This window comes from Medicago sativa, chromosome 6 (genome assembly GCF_051527215.1).
Source record: "Medicago sativa cultivar Bolivia chromosome 6, Bolivia_mono, whole genome shotgun sequence".
NCBI lineage: Eukaryota > Viridiplantae > Streptophyta > Magnoliopsida > Fabales > Fabaceae > Medicago > Medicago sativa.
The window spans coordinates 28019308-28034359 of record NC_140754.1 but is presented as its reverse complement, the minus strand read 5'-3'; the positions used below and the strand labels follow the sequence as shown (position 1 = coordinate 28034359).

Here is a 15052-nt window from a genome sequence, read left to right as displayed (position 1 = left end):
TAGCCTATGAAACCTTATCATTTCATTTTTTAATGGAAATTTCAAATTAACAAAAAGCTATTTCATTTCTTATCAAAGAAAAAACAAAGATGTTTGATAAACAAATCAACAAAAAGCTAAATGGACACACATAAGAGTGTTCTATTATATCATTCCTTAATTAACTCATTAGTATATGTATTGTAATTTTTTAATTTCTTCTCATGGCTCATACTTTTGTCTTCACATTAGTTTGATCGACTATGTTAGTACGAGAAAGAAAGGTCTTCGAACGGCGTTACATTATGTGGTCACAACTCCAAATATAATTTGTTTAGGCACACACACACAATTTTGAAAAGGTACAATATAAAACAATTTAATAATGTGTGTTTTTGAAATAATAAAATGAAATGTATTGTTATGTGTGAGGGCTTGAATAATTTTTAGGTTTGTGACTTTGAAAGTTTTTTTCCTTCAAACGAGATTTTAAGAGGACATATTACATATGTCAAAATTTGTCAATGGAATGTTAGGGGATTGGATGAACAATCACTTTTTCTTTGTGTACTCATATTGGGCGAAATTTAATATTACGGGATGGCTTTTTAGTATTTAAAGTCCATCCCAGTACTAAGCTTTGTAGAATCTTAGGGTCCGTTTTAGGAGGAAACTCTTATAACGGAGAAAATGGGAGAAATTTTATTTTACATATATATTAAGAGAACTATAAAATGTTTTAAAAAAAAAGAATGAAGTTTGATTGAATTGTTATATGATCACATAAAGTATTATTTTGATATTTTTAATATCTTAAATATATGTTATAATATAGACACAATCCTCCAAAACAATCCAAAAACCCCTCAAAACAAATTCTTAGTTTATCTTAACTTAGTTAAAAAAATTTGAGGCAATATTAACTAATTAACTAATGAATCTATATCAATAAATAAAAGCTATGTTATTATGTTTACCTCAACATTGCCTGTTAAGGTCCAAAAGCCATAGACATGAATAAAAACATATGGGATTGTTCTTTAGTCACCTACCAATTACTCGCAGACACCTAAAAAAAACACTGAACAATAGTTAACTACTTTTGCTGCAGAACGGTAGTTATCAACCGGTGGGGATATTTTCAGTAGTTTGAAGTGTCTTTGAGCAATTGCTAAGAGTCTAAAGAGCAATCCCTAAAACATATTAAATTGAGAAAAGAACTAAGGCCCAAGTCAGAAAAATACAAATGAGAAAGATAATGAGGGATTTCTTCTATCCACACCCCTACATAGTTTGAGAAATCATGTTAGCAAATATGTGGGCTATGCTACTGTCATCCCTTTTATTGTGAGATTTGAGAGCAAAAGGTATTTTTCACGAAGAAATATGATATTGAGACCTAGGTATTTTCCTATTCTCATTATCCACATTGGTATAATTGAAATTGTTCATTCTTACGAAGACACTTTGAAGAGACACAAGGTTAATTTTGAGCAGTTGATTTACAATGGTTCATAAGACACATTGTTTTTTTTTTTTTTTTTCCGGTAGATAATGTGTTTTCTGAAGACACATTATTAACTTTCGTATACAAATTTTTCGTAATATTTAGCAACGCTCTTATGTAATATGCACTCATGAAGTTTTTCCACGTCTATATATTGTTGACGATTAGTTCAGTTCACGCATAGGAAGATAGACGATTAGATTTGAAAGGGGAAATATTGCGTTTCCCATGTTTCTTTCTTCTAAACTTTTAAAAAAATTGAATTACATTTGTGTATATCCTCACAAATCGGAGACTTCTGCATTCTTCTCTCCCCCGTCGTTTCTCTTTCATTTCCAATATTATATGTGGTATGTATTTTCTTCGTTATTTTATTTTCTTGTTTGATAAAAGAAAAAATGGCTAGTGTAAAACAAGTAGAATAGTTGCTTTGCGTGATTTTGAACAAACAATCCCGCTACGATTCATGTTGCCGCGATAACTGACGACTCACTAGGGAAACATATTCATTTAGGTTTTGTTGAGGGATGACACAACTCTATGAAAACTGGATACAAGACTCCTTAACCAAGGAAGAAGCAAAAACAACAAACTGCAAAGACTGCATAAAGCTTGTTGAGCTCGCGGACATAGAAGCAAAATAAATGGAAAAATGACGAACAAATACTATCAAACTCCCTGTTAAACAATGGCTCTCACCGACGATACTACGAAATACGGCAGAAGAAGGGACTTCTTAAGAGCGCTACAACTTCCACACAATTCCGATCCAAAGCAATAATGTAATTAGAACCCTGGGAAATAACACCAAACTGACTGAAAACCACGACAGCAGTAAAAGGGACTCCAAGAATCGGCATTCTGACGAAAAATGATAACAGAATTGAGCCTGCTGCCTGAAAAATCAAATCTGCAAACAGCCTAGACAGGCCCTTAGGTTTAGATAGGGCGCCACCATAGTAAGCATCCCCTCACACATTGGCTATGGCGGTTGTAAACAATTCTGCCACGCCATGGCCACCGTTTAACAACACTGATTTTCAGTTCATTTTTCGGAACAAATGATAGGGAGTTTTCAAAACAAGGGCTGTCGGCAGCATATAGTTCTTGCCCCTGGTATTTGTTTTGTGTAGTACCGGTTCAAAATAAGTTACATATAGGTTCTCACATTATTCTGCAGTTGTGCCTCTGTAATTATTTGTTTCGCCTTTTTGGTGAGTGCTATTACCTGTTTGTGTTCTCTTGGTCCAAGGACGACTTTTTGTGATTATCTAGGTGCTTCCTATGTCAAAGGAACATTTTTAATGTTAAGCTTTCATGGTTTTGGTAGAAGTAAATACTAGAGAGGCAAAATCTTTGTCACAATATGCAATCTACACTACTACTGTTTTACCGATTTTGATAGAAATAATTAAGAAGCTATGTAGCATGAACACTTCAGGTTGAAGATGTGTCAGAGTGTCCAACATGTACGTGTCTAACACTCAAACGACACTGACATGTTTTGTGTCATATTTTGTATGTGTCGGTGTCGTGTTTGGTGTTCGTGGCTAATCTATGTCTATTGTCGGTAACAAATAGTTAAGGCGGCGGACTATTGTGGCACTCTTGTGAACAAAGGTCAGCACAAACAACATATAGTAATATTTGAAACTTGATAATCCAAAATGAAAGATTAATGGTTCAACTAACCATTCATTAAATATAGGCAACACAACTTATGTAAAAGCGTAACCAATGATCTCTCTGCACCAAATATAAACATAAACAGGGGTTCTTAATTCTCTCCTTTGTTACCCCATCAAAACTGTACAATTTCAACTAAATATCCCACAGATTACCAAAGACATAAGAAAAATATATTTATTTTTATAAGAAAAAGAAAGAGCAACATGCATGTATTGCCATTGACAAAAGCTTGCACATTAGCAAACCTAGTTAAAGCTGGTGCCGCCGATCTCCTTTCGCTTCAGTTCTAAAGCAATACGTTCATTCTCAATCTTCATTCTGTCATTCTCCAGCTTGAACTTCTCCAACTCTCGGTCTTTTTTCTTGCTAAACCTCTCCCATTTGAATTTTTGTTTCTCTAGTTCCATCATCTCAATCTGAATCTGTAGCTTCTGTTCTTCTAACTGAACCGAGCGAGATTCAACCCATTGCTTCTGTAACCAAGCTGCTTTCATGTTTTCCGGTAAAGCTTGATTTCCATCTGGTTGTACCATCTGTCCATGAGGATACGAACTTTTATGGTACTCCTGACAATTTAAAGAATTTCCAAAAGTAGTAGCATCTTCATGGCCTTGGCCTTGTCTTAGTCTTTTCGTAGTTCCCCCCAATCCCCCAAAGATTCCTCGACTATCACCATGGGAAGCGTAGTTCTCTTCGAACTCATCATGATCGTCTGTTTCCATATCATGATCATCCTCGTCATGATCATCATGATAGGACCTTCTCACATCATCGTTATCATGATCATCTCTATTTCGGAGAGCTATTTGCAAGGACCGCTGCAATGCAGGATCATGCGGCAAATGCAATCTATTACAATTATGGTAAGAACACATCTCTTCATAGAAAAGATGTTTCGAGTTCAATATTTTTCTAACATCATCCTTTTCTTTCTCGTTAAGATACTCAATTACATCCAACAAAGCCGGATTTTCAACAACTTGACAGGAAGTTCCCCTTCCAAGCATATCGTTAAGCCTTTTATACCTTTTATTAAGATCGTTGAATTTATCCTCACATTGCTGAGGCGAAACACGATAACCCCTTTCAGCCATAACCTTGGAAATAGATTTCCACTTACCCTTTTTCTGCAACACTGCAAATTTTTTCCTTCCACCACTACCACCTTCAGAACTCCCGTCCTCGCCAATATAAGACACCGCCGTTATCAAAAGCCTCACCATCTTATCAGTCCACTTCACACGCTGCCAAGGCGACCCCTTTTTCCCTCTACTTCCTTCTTGATGATGACCATCACCACCTTCCTCCGGCTCATCTTCCTCACTCCCCGAGTGTTTGTTTCTATCTCCCTGACTAAACTCGTTCATCGACATCGTCTGATCACAGTTCTTCAACGTCCCTATTGTAAGAGGAAAACCTTCATTAATCGAAGAAAGCACCGCCGGCCCTTGACACGGATGAGTTTGATGTTGGTTCATCGTATGCGGACTCTGCCCTTGACGATGAACTCGCATCGATCCCGGCAAATCAAAACCACCAAAAGAACCACCACCACCACCATCACCTTGAACTATACCTCCTTGAGACAAATTCCCTTCCATTTCTTCTCAACAACAACAAAATCAATTCAAATCAAACCAAACCATTTCAAATCCAATTTCCATCAAACCTACACATTAAAATCATACAAAACAAAACCCATCTCAATTCAATTTTCCAACATCACTTTGAACCTTTCTCCTAAAAATCAAATTTCACAAACCAATATTCCAATCCAAATCAACAAAAAAATAGTTCAACAATTCAACTAACAGAATCACCAACCCCACACAGTAAAATCTTCAAACACCAATATCACTAAGATCTTCACATAAAATTAACACCAAAATCAAACATGAACATTTCTCCAAAACCCATTTTCACAAACCAATATTCTAAATCAAAAACCAAAAATTTAGAACAACCCAAATGCTCAAAACAAGAAAAGGTTCAATTTTTCAACAAAATTCACAACAAAAATATATAAAAAATGAAGAAAAAAAACCACCTTTGAAGGCTTATACAGTAAGAATTCTTCAAACTTTGCTACTTATATGATGAAAATCTGACAAACCCAGAAGCAAAGATTGGAACTTTTTCTCAGAATGAATTCAAGAAGAGTATGATGAGAAATGAATAAGCCATAATTCAGGAAAAGTGAAAGGGAATGATGGAAGAAAACAAAAGAGATAATGAATGAAGAAAACGAGTGAAGCACTAGAAGACAAAAAAGGGTTTGTGGTGTGCAAGTTAGTTTTTCAACTATACTGATATTTTATTCAAAAGGATATAATAATCAAATGTGACAAAGGGAAAAAAACCAAATGATTCAATGTATAAAAACTATGGTGTGGGGGCCAAAAGATATAATACTCGATATGATTTACTCCGTTTTTAAATACAAGTAAAATTGACTTTTTAGGTTCATTCATTTAATAACGCATGTAGTTAATAATATGAACAACATACATCATTAAATGAATGTATCTAAAAAGTCAATTTTGATTATATTTAAAAACGGAGGGAGTATGAGTTATTCTTTGAGATGATATCAATTCACACCATTTTTATTTTTAAGAATGGAAAATTAATGAAAATAAATAGGGTTTTGATAGAAGACACCCATGAAGGTGTTTTTTAGCAATCCACATTTTAAGGTGTGATTATCAACTTTTTAGTTATAACTTGCTAAAATACACCTTCATAAAGGGTGTATTCTAGCAAAACCCAAATAAATAATTATCAAATCAAGTAATGGAGCTATATCATTTTTTTTATGATATGTAAACATGACAGTCTGTCTTTTGTTTATTTGAGACTGTTTATTGATGGTGATCCGAGAAAATTTTAATTTTGGTACCCTTTGTTGATCGGATTAGAAGTAGATTGTCTGGTTGGAAGAGTAAGAATTTGTCTTTGGGTGATCGGCTGATTCTTCTTAAATATGTATTGTCCTCCATTCTGGTTCATTTTATTTCCTTTTTGCATTCTCCTTAATTTGTCTTTCATATTTATAGAATTTTATGGACATCGTAGATCACAGAAACTGTCGGTTGAATGTGGACTACACAAAAAAATTATGTCCTGAGCTATTTAGGATTATATAATCCAAAACATCCATCACCCTATAATTTTCGGATTATACAATCCGAAACAAGTCAGACTTTTGGATGGTGTTATGTAACTAACGGAACACGTATTTCAAAGGATTTTACCAGTTTTAATGGTTGGTAAAACCCTTTGAACACGTTTTTTGACTCACCATTATGAGTCGTTGCATTCTTTGCAACACAACTTTCACAAATTTCCCCTATAAATACCCTTCAAATCTTCACCATTTCTCACACTTTCTCCTCCTCTTCCTTTTCCAACAATGTGTTACCATTGTTGGCCTTTCATAAGTCTCTTTCGCCCTATAAAGGAAACAAACTTTACCCCATCAGCTTACACTGATGGTTTAACTTAGGGTTTTTAATAGACTAGCAATAGGTTTGAAAATTTTATGTAATAAGTTTAAAAAACTTTAAGTTTAAGCTTTATTTTATTGTAAATGTATTGATATAAGAATAAAATGATATTTTTAGTATCATTTTGTCCTTTTAACTTTATTTATATTTCCATTTATTTTATGATTTTGGTATCAAAATAATATGAATAAATCAGTCTATTTTAAATTCTGGACAATGACCATTTCAGATTATATAATCCGAATATTCCTGGCAATCTAGTTCAGATTATATAATTCAAATCAGGAGTATTTTTGTAAAAAAAATAGGGCCCGTGAGAATGTCATTGGGTGTGAAAAGTAAGTCTTATTATTTTTGAAAAAAAAAAACATAATAAAACCATTAATGAAAAAACAAATATTTTTTATTAATTAAAAATCACAGTCACCAACAATAATCGGAGCTCCGGCAACCACCGTCTGCCAACCACCGTTTTCCTTCAACCACCACTAGATTTTTGCCGGAAATTTTCCGCCCACCACCTTGGGTTACCGGAGCTCCGGCATTGACCCAACTGTCTACCACAACAGCTTTACCATAAAAAACCTGAAAATTAAGTAAATTCTCTTTAAAAATTGGGGCTTGTGGGCTAATCTTATATTTAGTGGGCTTAGTACTATTGAGGTCTATGTAAAAGGGAGCCAATTTTCTCATGTTCTTTTTAAACCCCCCCTTTACATGTGGGTTAGGGCTGAAAATTCCAAACCCCATCAAATTGACAGCTCTAAGACTACGTATAATACACCAAATGATGGGACCCCTTCCCAGACTCTGCGTAAGCGGATGCTTTGTGCATCAGACTTCCCTTTTAGAGACTTTGTTTTTTCCTTCTTATAGGTTTGCTTCACTAAAAATAGTTTTATTCGAGACACGTACATTAAATGTGCATAACTTTTTCAACAAGAATTCGAATCCTGATCCAGCAAATTGTGGGGCTCTAACCCCTTCTGCTAGATCCAGCTCTGTAAGTATTAGACTACCTTTTTCTATACTAATTATTTTTAACATCAGATCTTTGACATTAATTTTGTCAATTTTTAAAACCAGTTTTGCTTCAATAGTAGTAACATGTATAAGTGTCATTTAATCTAAAGTTGTTTCTCCATTAATTAAAGAACTATAACCATGGCAAACACATTAACAAGTTTTCTTATAAAATAATATACATATACATGATAAGGTAAACAAGTTTTAATTCTTATAGGCACTTGTTAGCCTAACAATTGGATAAATGCTTGCAAGTAGTGAAAAACAAAAGGAAATTTTTCATGATCCTCTTATTTAGCCTCTGCAGCATAAAGAGCTTTGATTTCCTCGATATCATCATAGCTACCAAGAAATATGGGAGATCTTTCATGCAATTTTGTTGGAATTAAATCAAGTGCCTGATATCATAGAAGATTCATCAGTTGATTGGAAAAATGAAGCTTTCATCATAGTTTAAAAACACACAGCTAAAGTAGTAAAATCAGCATGTTGGATGAGTTCTAAACTTCTAAGGAATTCAAAAAAGGATCCTTATTAGACATTTATAAGAAGGAAAAAAAAAATATGATGGTGTCTGTTAGCTTCTGATTTAGTGAACTCTGATGTAAAGTTTGTTCGGAGACTAGTCAATGTAGTTGCTCATAGCTTAGTTAGGGTAGCTCCACGTTATGCTAATTTCCATACTTTTATTGAAATCTCTTCCATGTATCTCTACTCTTATTATGAATCAAATGCACTAAGTTTATTTCCGTAAAAATAAATTCTTTTCAACAAATATCGTTTTATTGGATTAGGGTTCGTTTATTATAATTTCTTTTTGTAAAAGTCACTTTTTAAAACAAAACAATTGCTTTTAGAAGTTTGCATCATATGGTTACATATTATTAAAAAATGAAAAAGAGAACCTGCAGAAAAAAGAAAAATCTAAAACCTATTTAAAATGAGAAATTGTTGAGTAGCTTCTTTTTAAAAAGTGATTTTTATTATGGTAAACAAACACAATTTAACCTATATATTTTTCGAAGAAAAAAAAAATTAATCAATAAAGATGCATTACCCTTTCCTTGCCGGTGAAAGCCTGTCCTCCTGCCTGTTCCATCAAGAAGGACATTGGGAAGACTTCATACAATACACTGCATTAAAAATATTAATTAAATTAAGCCATCAAAATTAAAATAATTAGACCAAATACAAATTATATTAGCTTAAACATTGAGGTTAAATTTAACATACCGAAGTTTTCCATTTGGACTCTTTTTGTCAGCAGGGTACAAAAAGGTACCTCCATATAGCAATGTACGATGAACATCAGCTACCATGCTGTTTAATGTACAAAAATATCATAAGATGAAAAAAGTTGTTGAAACTTAAATAAACTTTTTTTTTGTAGATGAAGCTCAAAAAACTTAACTATTCAGCTTAAATTATTGTTTAAAAACTATTAAGCATCACAAATGACAAACTAAAAGAAGTATACATCACATTGGTCCGAGTGGAACTGAACTCAGATATCTTAAGTAAGGTCTCGGGTTCGAGTCTTGTGAATAAAAAAAATGCGGTTGGGATGGAGGACTTCACTAAAAGTTAATCGGTAAAGTCGGTGGATACTTTACACCAATAACAGGGTTGTAAAAATAAAACCAAGTGCATAGAATAGAGGCTTAAGTCCAATTGGTTCAACTTTTGTGGGCAATAACTAATGAGGAATACATACACTCTTCACTAATGGGTCAGTGGACACAAAATTCCAAGAGTTATGAACAGATCACATGCAGACTCAAGAAGCTGAAAAATGGTTCCACACAAAAGCATGAAAATTCATGAAAGATAATTGATGATTTTGGTGAAACTAGAAATTGTTGATTAAAACAACCATTAATAATTATAGACTCTAGTACGTCTACAGCTTGATGCAGTTGTCTGAGTTCATAAGCTCTTTGGTTAGCAAATAAAAACAACTTATTTCTTACAGGAAAACAATAAGCTCTTTGGTTAGCTAATGAAAACAACTTATAGCTTATTGGAAAACAATCTAACTATAGAAATAGCTTGTAGAAATAGCTATTGCTATAAGCTTTGGTTATAGAAATAGCTTATATATAAGTACTTATCGTGATGCTTATGTTATAAAATGAATATTTGTTTATTTTATCCAAACAAGGCCTAATACATGGGCAGTAAGCATGTTAGACTCTTTCTAGGGTTGAGAATCTGCAATACCTTCCAATATATCTAAGAGACTTTGCTGGTGAACCATCTGTTGGAAACTTGCATTTCTCCACATAACTGTAATAAGATAAACAAATTGCAGCAATGTTAAATTTTCCATCTTAGTGCTTGAAAACATTATAACATTACTGAATTCAAACGTACGCAGCGGTAGGACCGTCCCAGTTCTTGGCGTTTCCTTCATTCACCGAATAAATCTTGCCTTTCTTTGGGATCTGCAAAGAGAACCACACACCAACAATTAACCAAATGGTGTTGATATTCATGATTCTTTACTCTATTTAAATATTACAATAAGTTTGCGTAATAAATAGGTAAATATCAATAGAGAGCAGAGGTCAAGCTCTAAACAATACTGGTTTCGACCAAACTAGGATAAAAATAAAGCAAATTCTACAGTGGACCAATTCGATAGGTGATCCACCATAGACCGGTACTTGAAAATCGTTCAAAATTTCAACGACAGACATTGCCTTCTGGAAGTAGAAGCTCACAAACCTTTCTGCCATCGTTGCTTATACGGTCACTTAACCGGCATCAGTTTAATAAAAAACAAGGAAAAACGAATATACGCGCAAACTCAACTCACATTTGTTTTTCCCTGAATTTGTTGAACAGACACCAATCAAGCCACCATAAAGACGAGGAGTGTGCGCTTCTACTGCCAATGGGCGTATTCGATCATTGTTAGAGTTCCAAGTGATTTTTAAATACTGGTTTACCATGGACAACCTATTAAGGTAGTCAAGTTTAGACCCTACCTCGAAATGAGCAAGTTCGTATAACCTAGTAATGCTTGATTCATGAAGTTTTGAGCAAATAGAAACTTAAGAAGGTCCCGACTTTCGTCAGAGCTGAACAGGCAGGCAGGCAATCATATCCAGAGAGAAAAACAATTTATAATAGCGATCCATATGTTATCAGCTTATTACCTTAATGTCAGGGTGAGTTAGGATAAACTCGCCAAGAGAAGGGTCAAGGGTGAAACCATTAACACCACTTCCAGTGGTTATCACAAACTGCAAATCAATAGATCTTAAATTGTAATGGAGTAATTATGCATTGTAATTTTAGAATGAAGACATAAAAAATCGCGATCAATGAACAAAGATACAAGTTTATTAATATTATTACCGTGCAAGAGCTTCCGTACATGCAATAACCAGCTGCCAACATGTTCTTCCCTGGTTGCAGAACATCTTCTATGATTGGTTCATGGTTATCTTTCATCATATAAATCCCAAAAATCTGCAAAATGTTCAATTGACACCGGAAATATCCGGTTAGTATGAAATATCAATCCTTCTACACATAACAAGAACAGTAACAATAGTCGTAGTAGAACAAAATCTATGAAGCACTGACACAAACGTTTGACATGAAATTGATACATCAACACATGTAATAATTTGAGAAAATGAAAGTAATTTAATGTAAACACACATGTCTGTGTCATGCCGGTATCGGACACAGACACACGTTGAACACCAGACATGCATGCCTTCGATATGAAGTGTCTGTGATACATAGTTACAAAATTGCAAGACAAATTTGAGTAGGGATTAGGGATCATACAGTTCCAATGGAAACACCACAATCAATGTTGGAGGAGCCGTCTAATGGATCAAAAACAACACAGTACCTGAATCGTAATAAAAAATAGAAGACTGTGTTAACTAATCAGACCAAAAAATCACAGTTAAACTTCTCCCTAGAAGGTTTTAAACTGTCAACATCATGTCATGCGACACAATGCTTGACGATGTAAAGTACAAGTAAATACAACTGATGCAGTCACAATTTTGATGACAGTGCACATTGCAATTCAATCAAAACCTTGATTACACCGGCATCTGGTGGACACAATGCAACCGCGACAAAATCGCTACTGCAAATTAAAACCTTCTTAGAGAATATAAAAATTGACACTACTAAAGAACAGAGAGAGTGAACAACTTTCCACGCTGCGTAGGCTCCACGAATATTGCATCCTCATCTTCTTCAGAAACCAAGATGCACTGTTAAAACATCATATCATCGTCAGCATCCATTAAACTCAGTTGTTAAATACCAAATTGATTAATCACTCACTGTTCTGCCACTGCTTATCAAAGCCTTGCAAAACACCTCATTGGAAAGAACATCCAGCTTCTTCTGTTCTTCGCCCTTCATTCAAAACAATAAAGAAAAATAAATTAAAAATGACACCAAATAGTTAATGTGTGTTTGGTTTCAATAGCGAGTGTCCAAATTGATTTCATCTCAGTGTTGTTAATCGCAGATCGCAAAATATAGTGTCCTGTTCAAATTTTGCTACAGTACATTACTATTTCATCTCTTAACAATTCATTTAGTAAGATACTGACTTTGATTACCATCATCAATCAAAAGTGATTTTATATCCAAACCTCCATTTCACTAACCATGATGAAAAAGTAGTATTTTTTCAAAATTGAAAATTTTACACCAAGTTCTAAATCAAATTTGATTTTAGAGTAAAAAAATATTCTTACATAAATTATTTCACTGAAAATTGAATTTTAATCAAATCTATGTTATAAAATCAAGTTCTTTAAAAATCACTTTCGGTGAACCCATATCCGACCAAAAATTAAGTTATTTTGAGTTCTAAAAGCAATAAAGTAAAGAAAGAAAGAGACATATACTTATAAGTTTGTTTGGGAACACTTACCTGAACATTGGTCTCTCCTGCAAGTCCAATGAGCTTCGCAAGACCAGCCTACACATATAACAAAATCTCATAACTTAATATATCATCAACATCTCATTATCATAATCAACATGACTATAAATTGCAGGTGTAATCACAGATTCACAGTTCTATTATTGCAACAGTAATGTCACAATCAAGACTTCAATATATTGGTGGTTGCATCAACTCAATGTGACCACAATTAAAATCTTAGTTGCAAATTATATTATACTATTACAGCCACAACTACGCTATTCAAAACATAAAACACTTTTTGATGTCTCTGCAACTACTACTCATCTTCAACTGCAATTGCAACTGCAGAATAGCTTATACCAAAACAGCTTTTGACATTTCATTAGCTGTGTTCAACTTACTTTCATAAGTTCTCCAAAATAGGTTATACAAAAACAATTTTTATTTTATCTTTTTGTTACAGAAATAGCTTATAAATAAGCACTTATCATGATAAGCTCTTATGCTAAGTTGTTTATCCAAGTGATTGGGAGAACCTGAGTTCGATTTTTGGAAGGAACAATTTTGCGCCAGATTTTACTTACCTCTCAACCAAACTCCGGATTACTAGGCCCGCTTGTCAAAGAAACCAGGGTGTTAATACCAAATAAAATTAAGTTGTTTATCCAAATAGGGTCTAAGCCTTTTATGTTTGGTACTGAATGCGATAATGGCTCGACCACCACCGCAATTCCAAACACACACTTAAAGGTCTGCACAACAACGTCAAAACCGTAGATTGGCAGCTTAACCACAATTACAACAGCAATGTAAAATTAAAACCACTTTTGATGTCTCTTCAACCATGACTGTATATCAATCACGGACACATAAATAGACAACAGCAATGTAAAAGTAAAACCACTTTTGATGTCTCTTCAACCATAATTGTATATCAATCACAGACACATATAGAGACACCAGACACAACAGAAACACTAACACCTCGACACGGATAATAATTTAAGAAAATAACATATTTCAGTGTAACTATATATGTTGGTGTCTGACACTCACACATGTATGAAACTGAGACATGCCTAATACGAGGAGTGTCCTTCCTTACTTCATATCAACCTTTTTTAATCAGGCAGTATCAAAGAATACAACACTACAACAACAAAATGAATCTTGATAACAATATTCCCATGTTTAATGAAGCACTGATACGAACAAGGACACCAGACATGATATGGACACTGACACACCGAAACTCCTAATAATTTGAGAAAATCACATAATTCAGTGTAATTATATGTGACGGTGTCGGACACTGTGTCGGACACGACAAGTATCCGACACCAAGACACTCCTAATCCGAGAAGTATCAGTGCTTCGTATTAAAACACTTTTAGATTAATTATGAAACATAGAATTATGATCAGTGGTGGCCCTGAGTATGGTAACTCAAAATCTCATATTACGTCAAGTGCAGAAAACCTATGAAAAATGAAAACAAAACAAAACAAAAACGAAAAAGAGTGAAGGTATCTACCTTGTTAACAGCAGAACAAACAAATTTGCAACCAAGAACAATGTTATTAAGCAAGATGGTAAAATCTCCACGTGATTCAGGATGCTTAGACTGTTCATTCAACACAAAACGTGTTATGGTCATCAAGTCTGTACGATGGGCATCTGCGCTGTGGTCCATTTTTGATGAATCTTCAAAATCTTCTTCCAATCAATGAATGAATCAATCGTAACTGAAACCAATCAACTACGTATGTACCAAATTCTTTAGATATATATGTGTTCGTGCGTCATCGCTTATATTGTTATTTATTTCTTGTTTCTTGTAATAAAAAGTTGTATATTGTCAATATTACTCCCTAGGGCGTGGGACATGAATTGTTATATGCAAGTGTCGGTGTTTGAACTCCGGACATCTCACTTATTCACTTTTTAAAAAATTAATCATCTAAAACAATTTATCCAAATTCTAAACATACACTTAAGAGAATTTTTATTTTATTTTTATTTCTTTAGTCTTTAGTAAAACAATTGTATAGGATAAAGTGTGAGAGGGACCAATGTGCTATGTGAGGAGAAGGGGGAATGGTGGTGGGTTCGATGTTTTGGGTGATGGGAGAAGAACCAGAAAGGGATGGGGCTATCTACTTGATGAAATGACACGTGGCATTCATAGAATCAAATACCCATTCGTGGCTTTGCGTTGGATAACATTTCTGTTTTCTGCTTTCGAGGCAAAATTAACGGCTATAGCTTTTCTTTATTCTTAAGTTTTTTTTTATACTCCCTCCGGTCACTGTTATAAACAAAACTCTACTTTTTAGATACATTGAATAATTAATGTATCAAGTCTATAATAAAGACTAGATACATTAATTATTCAATGTATCTAAAAAGTAGAGTTTTGCTTATAAT

General features: G+C 33.9%; 2 protein-coding genes across 2 annotated transcripts; both read right to left on the bottom strand.

Annotated features, from left to right (window-relative positions):
- Nucleotides 1–3154: 3154 nt before the first annotated feature.
- LOC146914301 (sequence-specific DNA binding transcription factor) lies at nt 3155–5373 on the bottom strand. The gene is made up of 2 exons (XM_085717169.1): nt 5223–5373; nt 3155–4844 (listed from the first exon to the last, which is right to left on the bottom strand). The coding sequence occupies exon 2, from the start codon at nt 4774–4776 to the stop codon at nt 3421–3423; it is 1356 nt and encodes a 451-aa protein (XP_085573295.1). The 5' UTR covers nt 4777–4844; nt 5223–5373; the 3' UTR covers nt 3155–3420.
- Nucleotides 5374–7802: 2429 nt separating this feature from the next.
- On the bottom strand, nt 7803–14462 carry LOC146914300 (fructose-1,6-bisphosphatase, cytosolic). Its single transcript, XM_085717168.1, has 12 exons — nt 14160–14462; nt 12629–12676; nt 12028–12102; nt 11893–11954; nt 11512–11578; nt 11071–11184; nt 10869–10955; nt 10081–10151; nt 9928–9993; nt 8941–9027; nt 8765–8840; nt 7803–8105 (listed from the first exon to the last, which is right to left on the bottom strand). The coding sequence occupies exons 1-12, from the start codon at nt 14316–14318 to the stop codon at nt 7998–8000; spliced, it is 1020 nt and encodes a 339-aa protein (XP_085573294.1). The 5' UTR covers nt 14319–14462; the 3' UTR covers nt 7803–7997.
- Nucleotides 14463–15052: the final 590 nt, after the last annotated feature.

Bases quoted from the DNA above. Each gene is read 5' to 3' on its own strand.
- LOC146914301 (XM_085717169.1), bottom strand. From the start codon at position 4,776: ATGGAAGGGAATTTGTCTCAAGGAGGTATAGTTCAAGGTGATGGTGGT.
- LOC146914300 (XM_085717168.1), bottom strand. From the start codon at position 14,318: ATGGACCACAGCGCAGATGCCCATCGTACAGACTTGATGACCATAACA. The intron at 12,677-14,159 runs GTAGATACCTTC...TTATATGTGTAG, and splicing joins TTTGTTCTGCTGTTAACAAG to GCTGGTCTTGCGAAGCTCAT. The intron at 10,152-10,868 runs GTAATAAGCTGA...TTCTCTTTGCAG, and splicing joins TAACTCACCCTGACATTAAG to ATCCCAAAGAAAGGCAAGAT.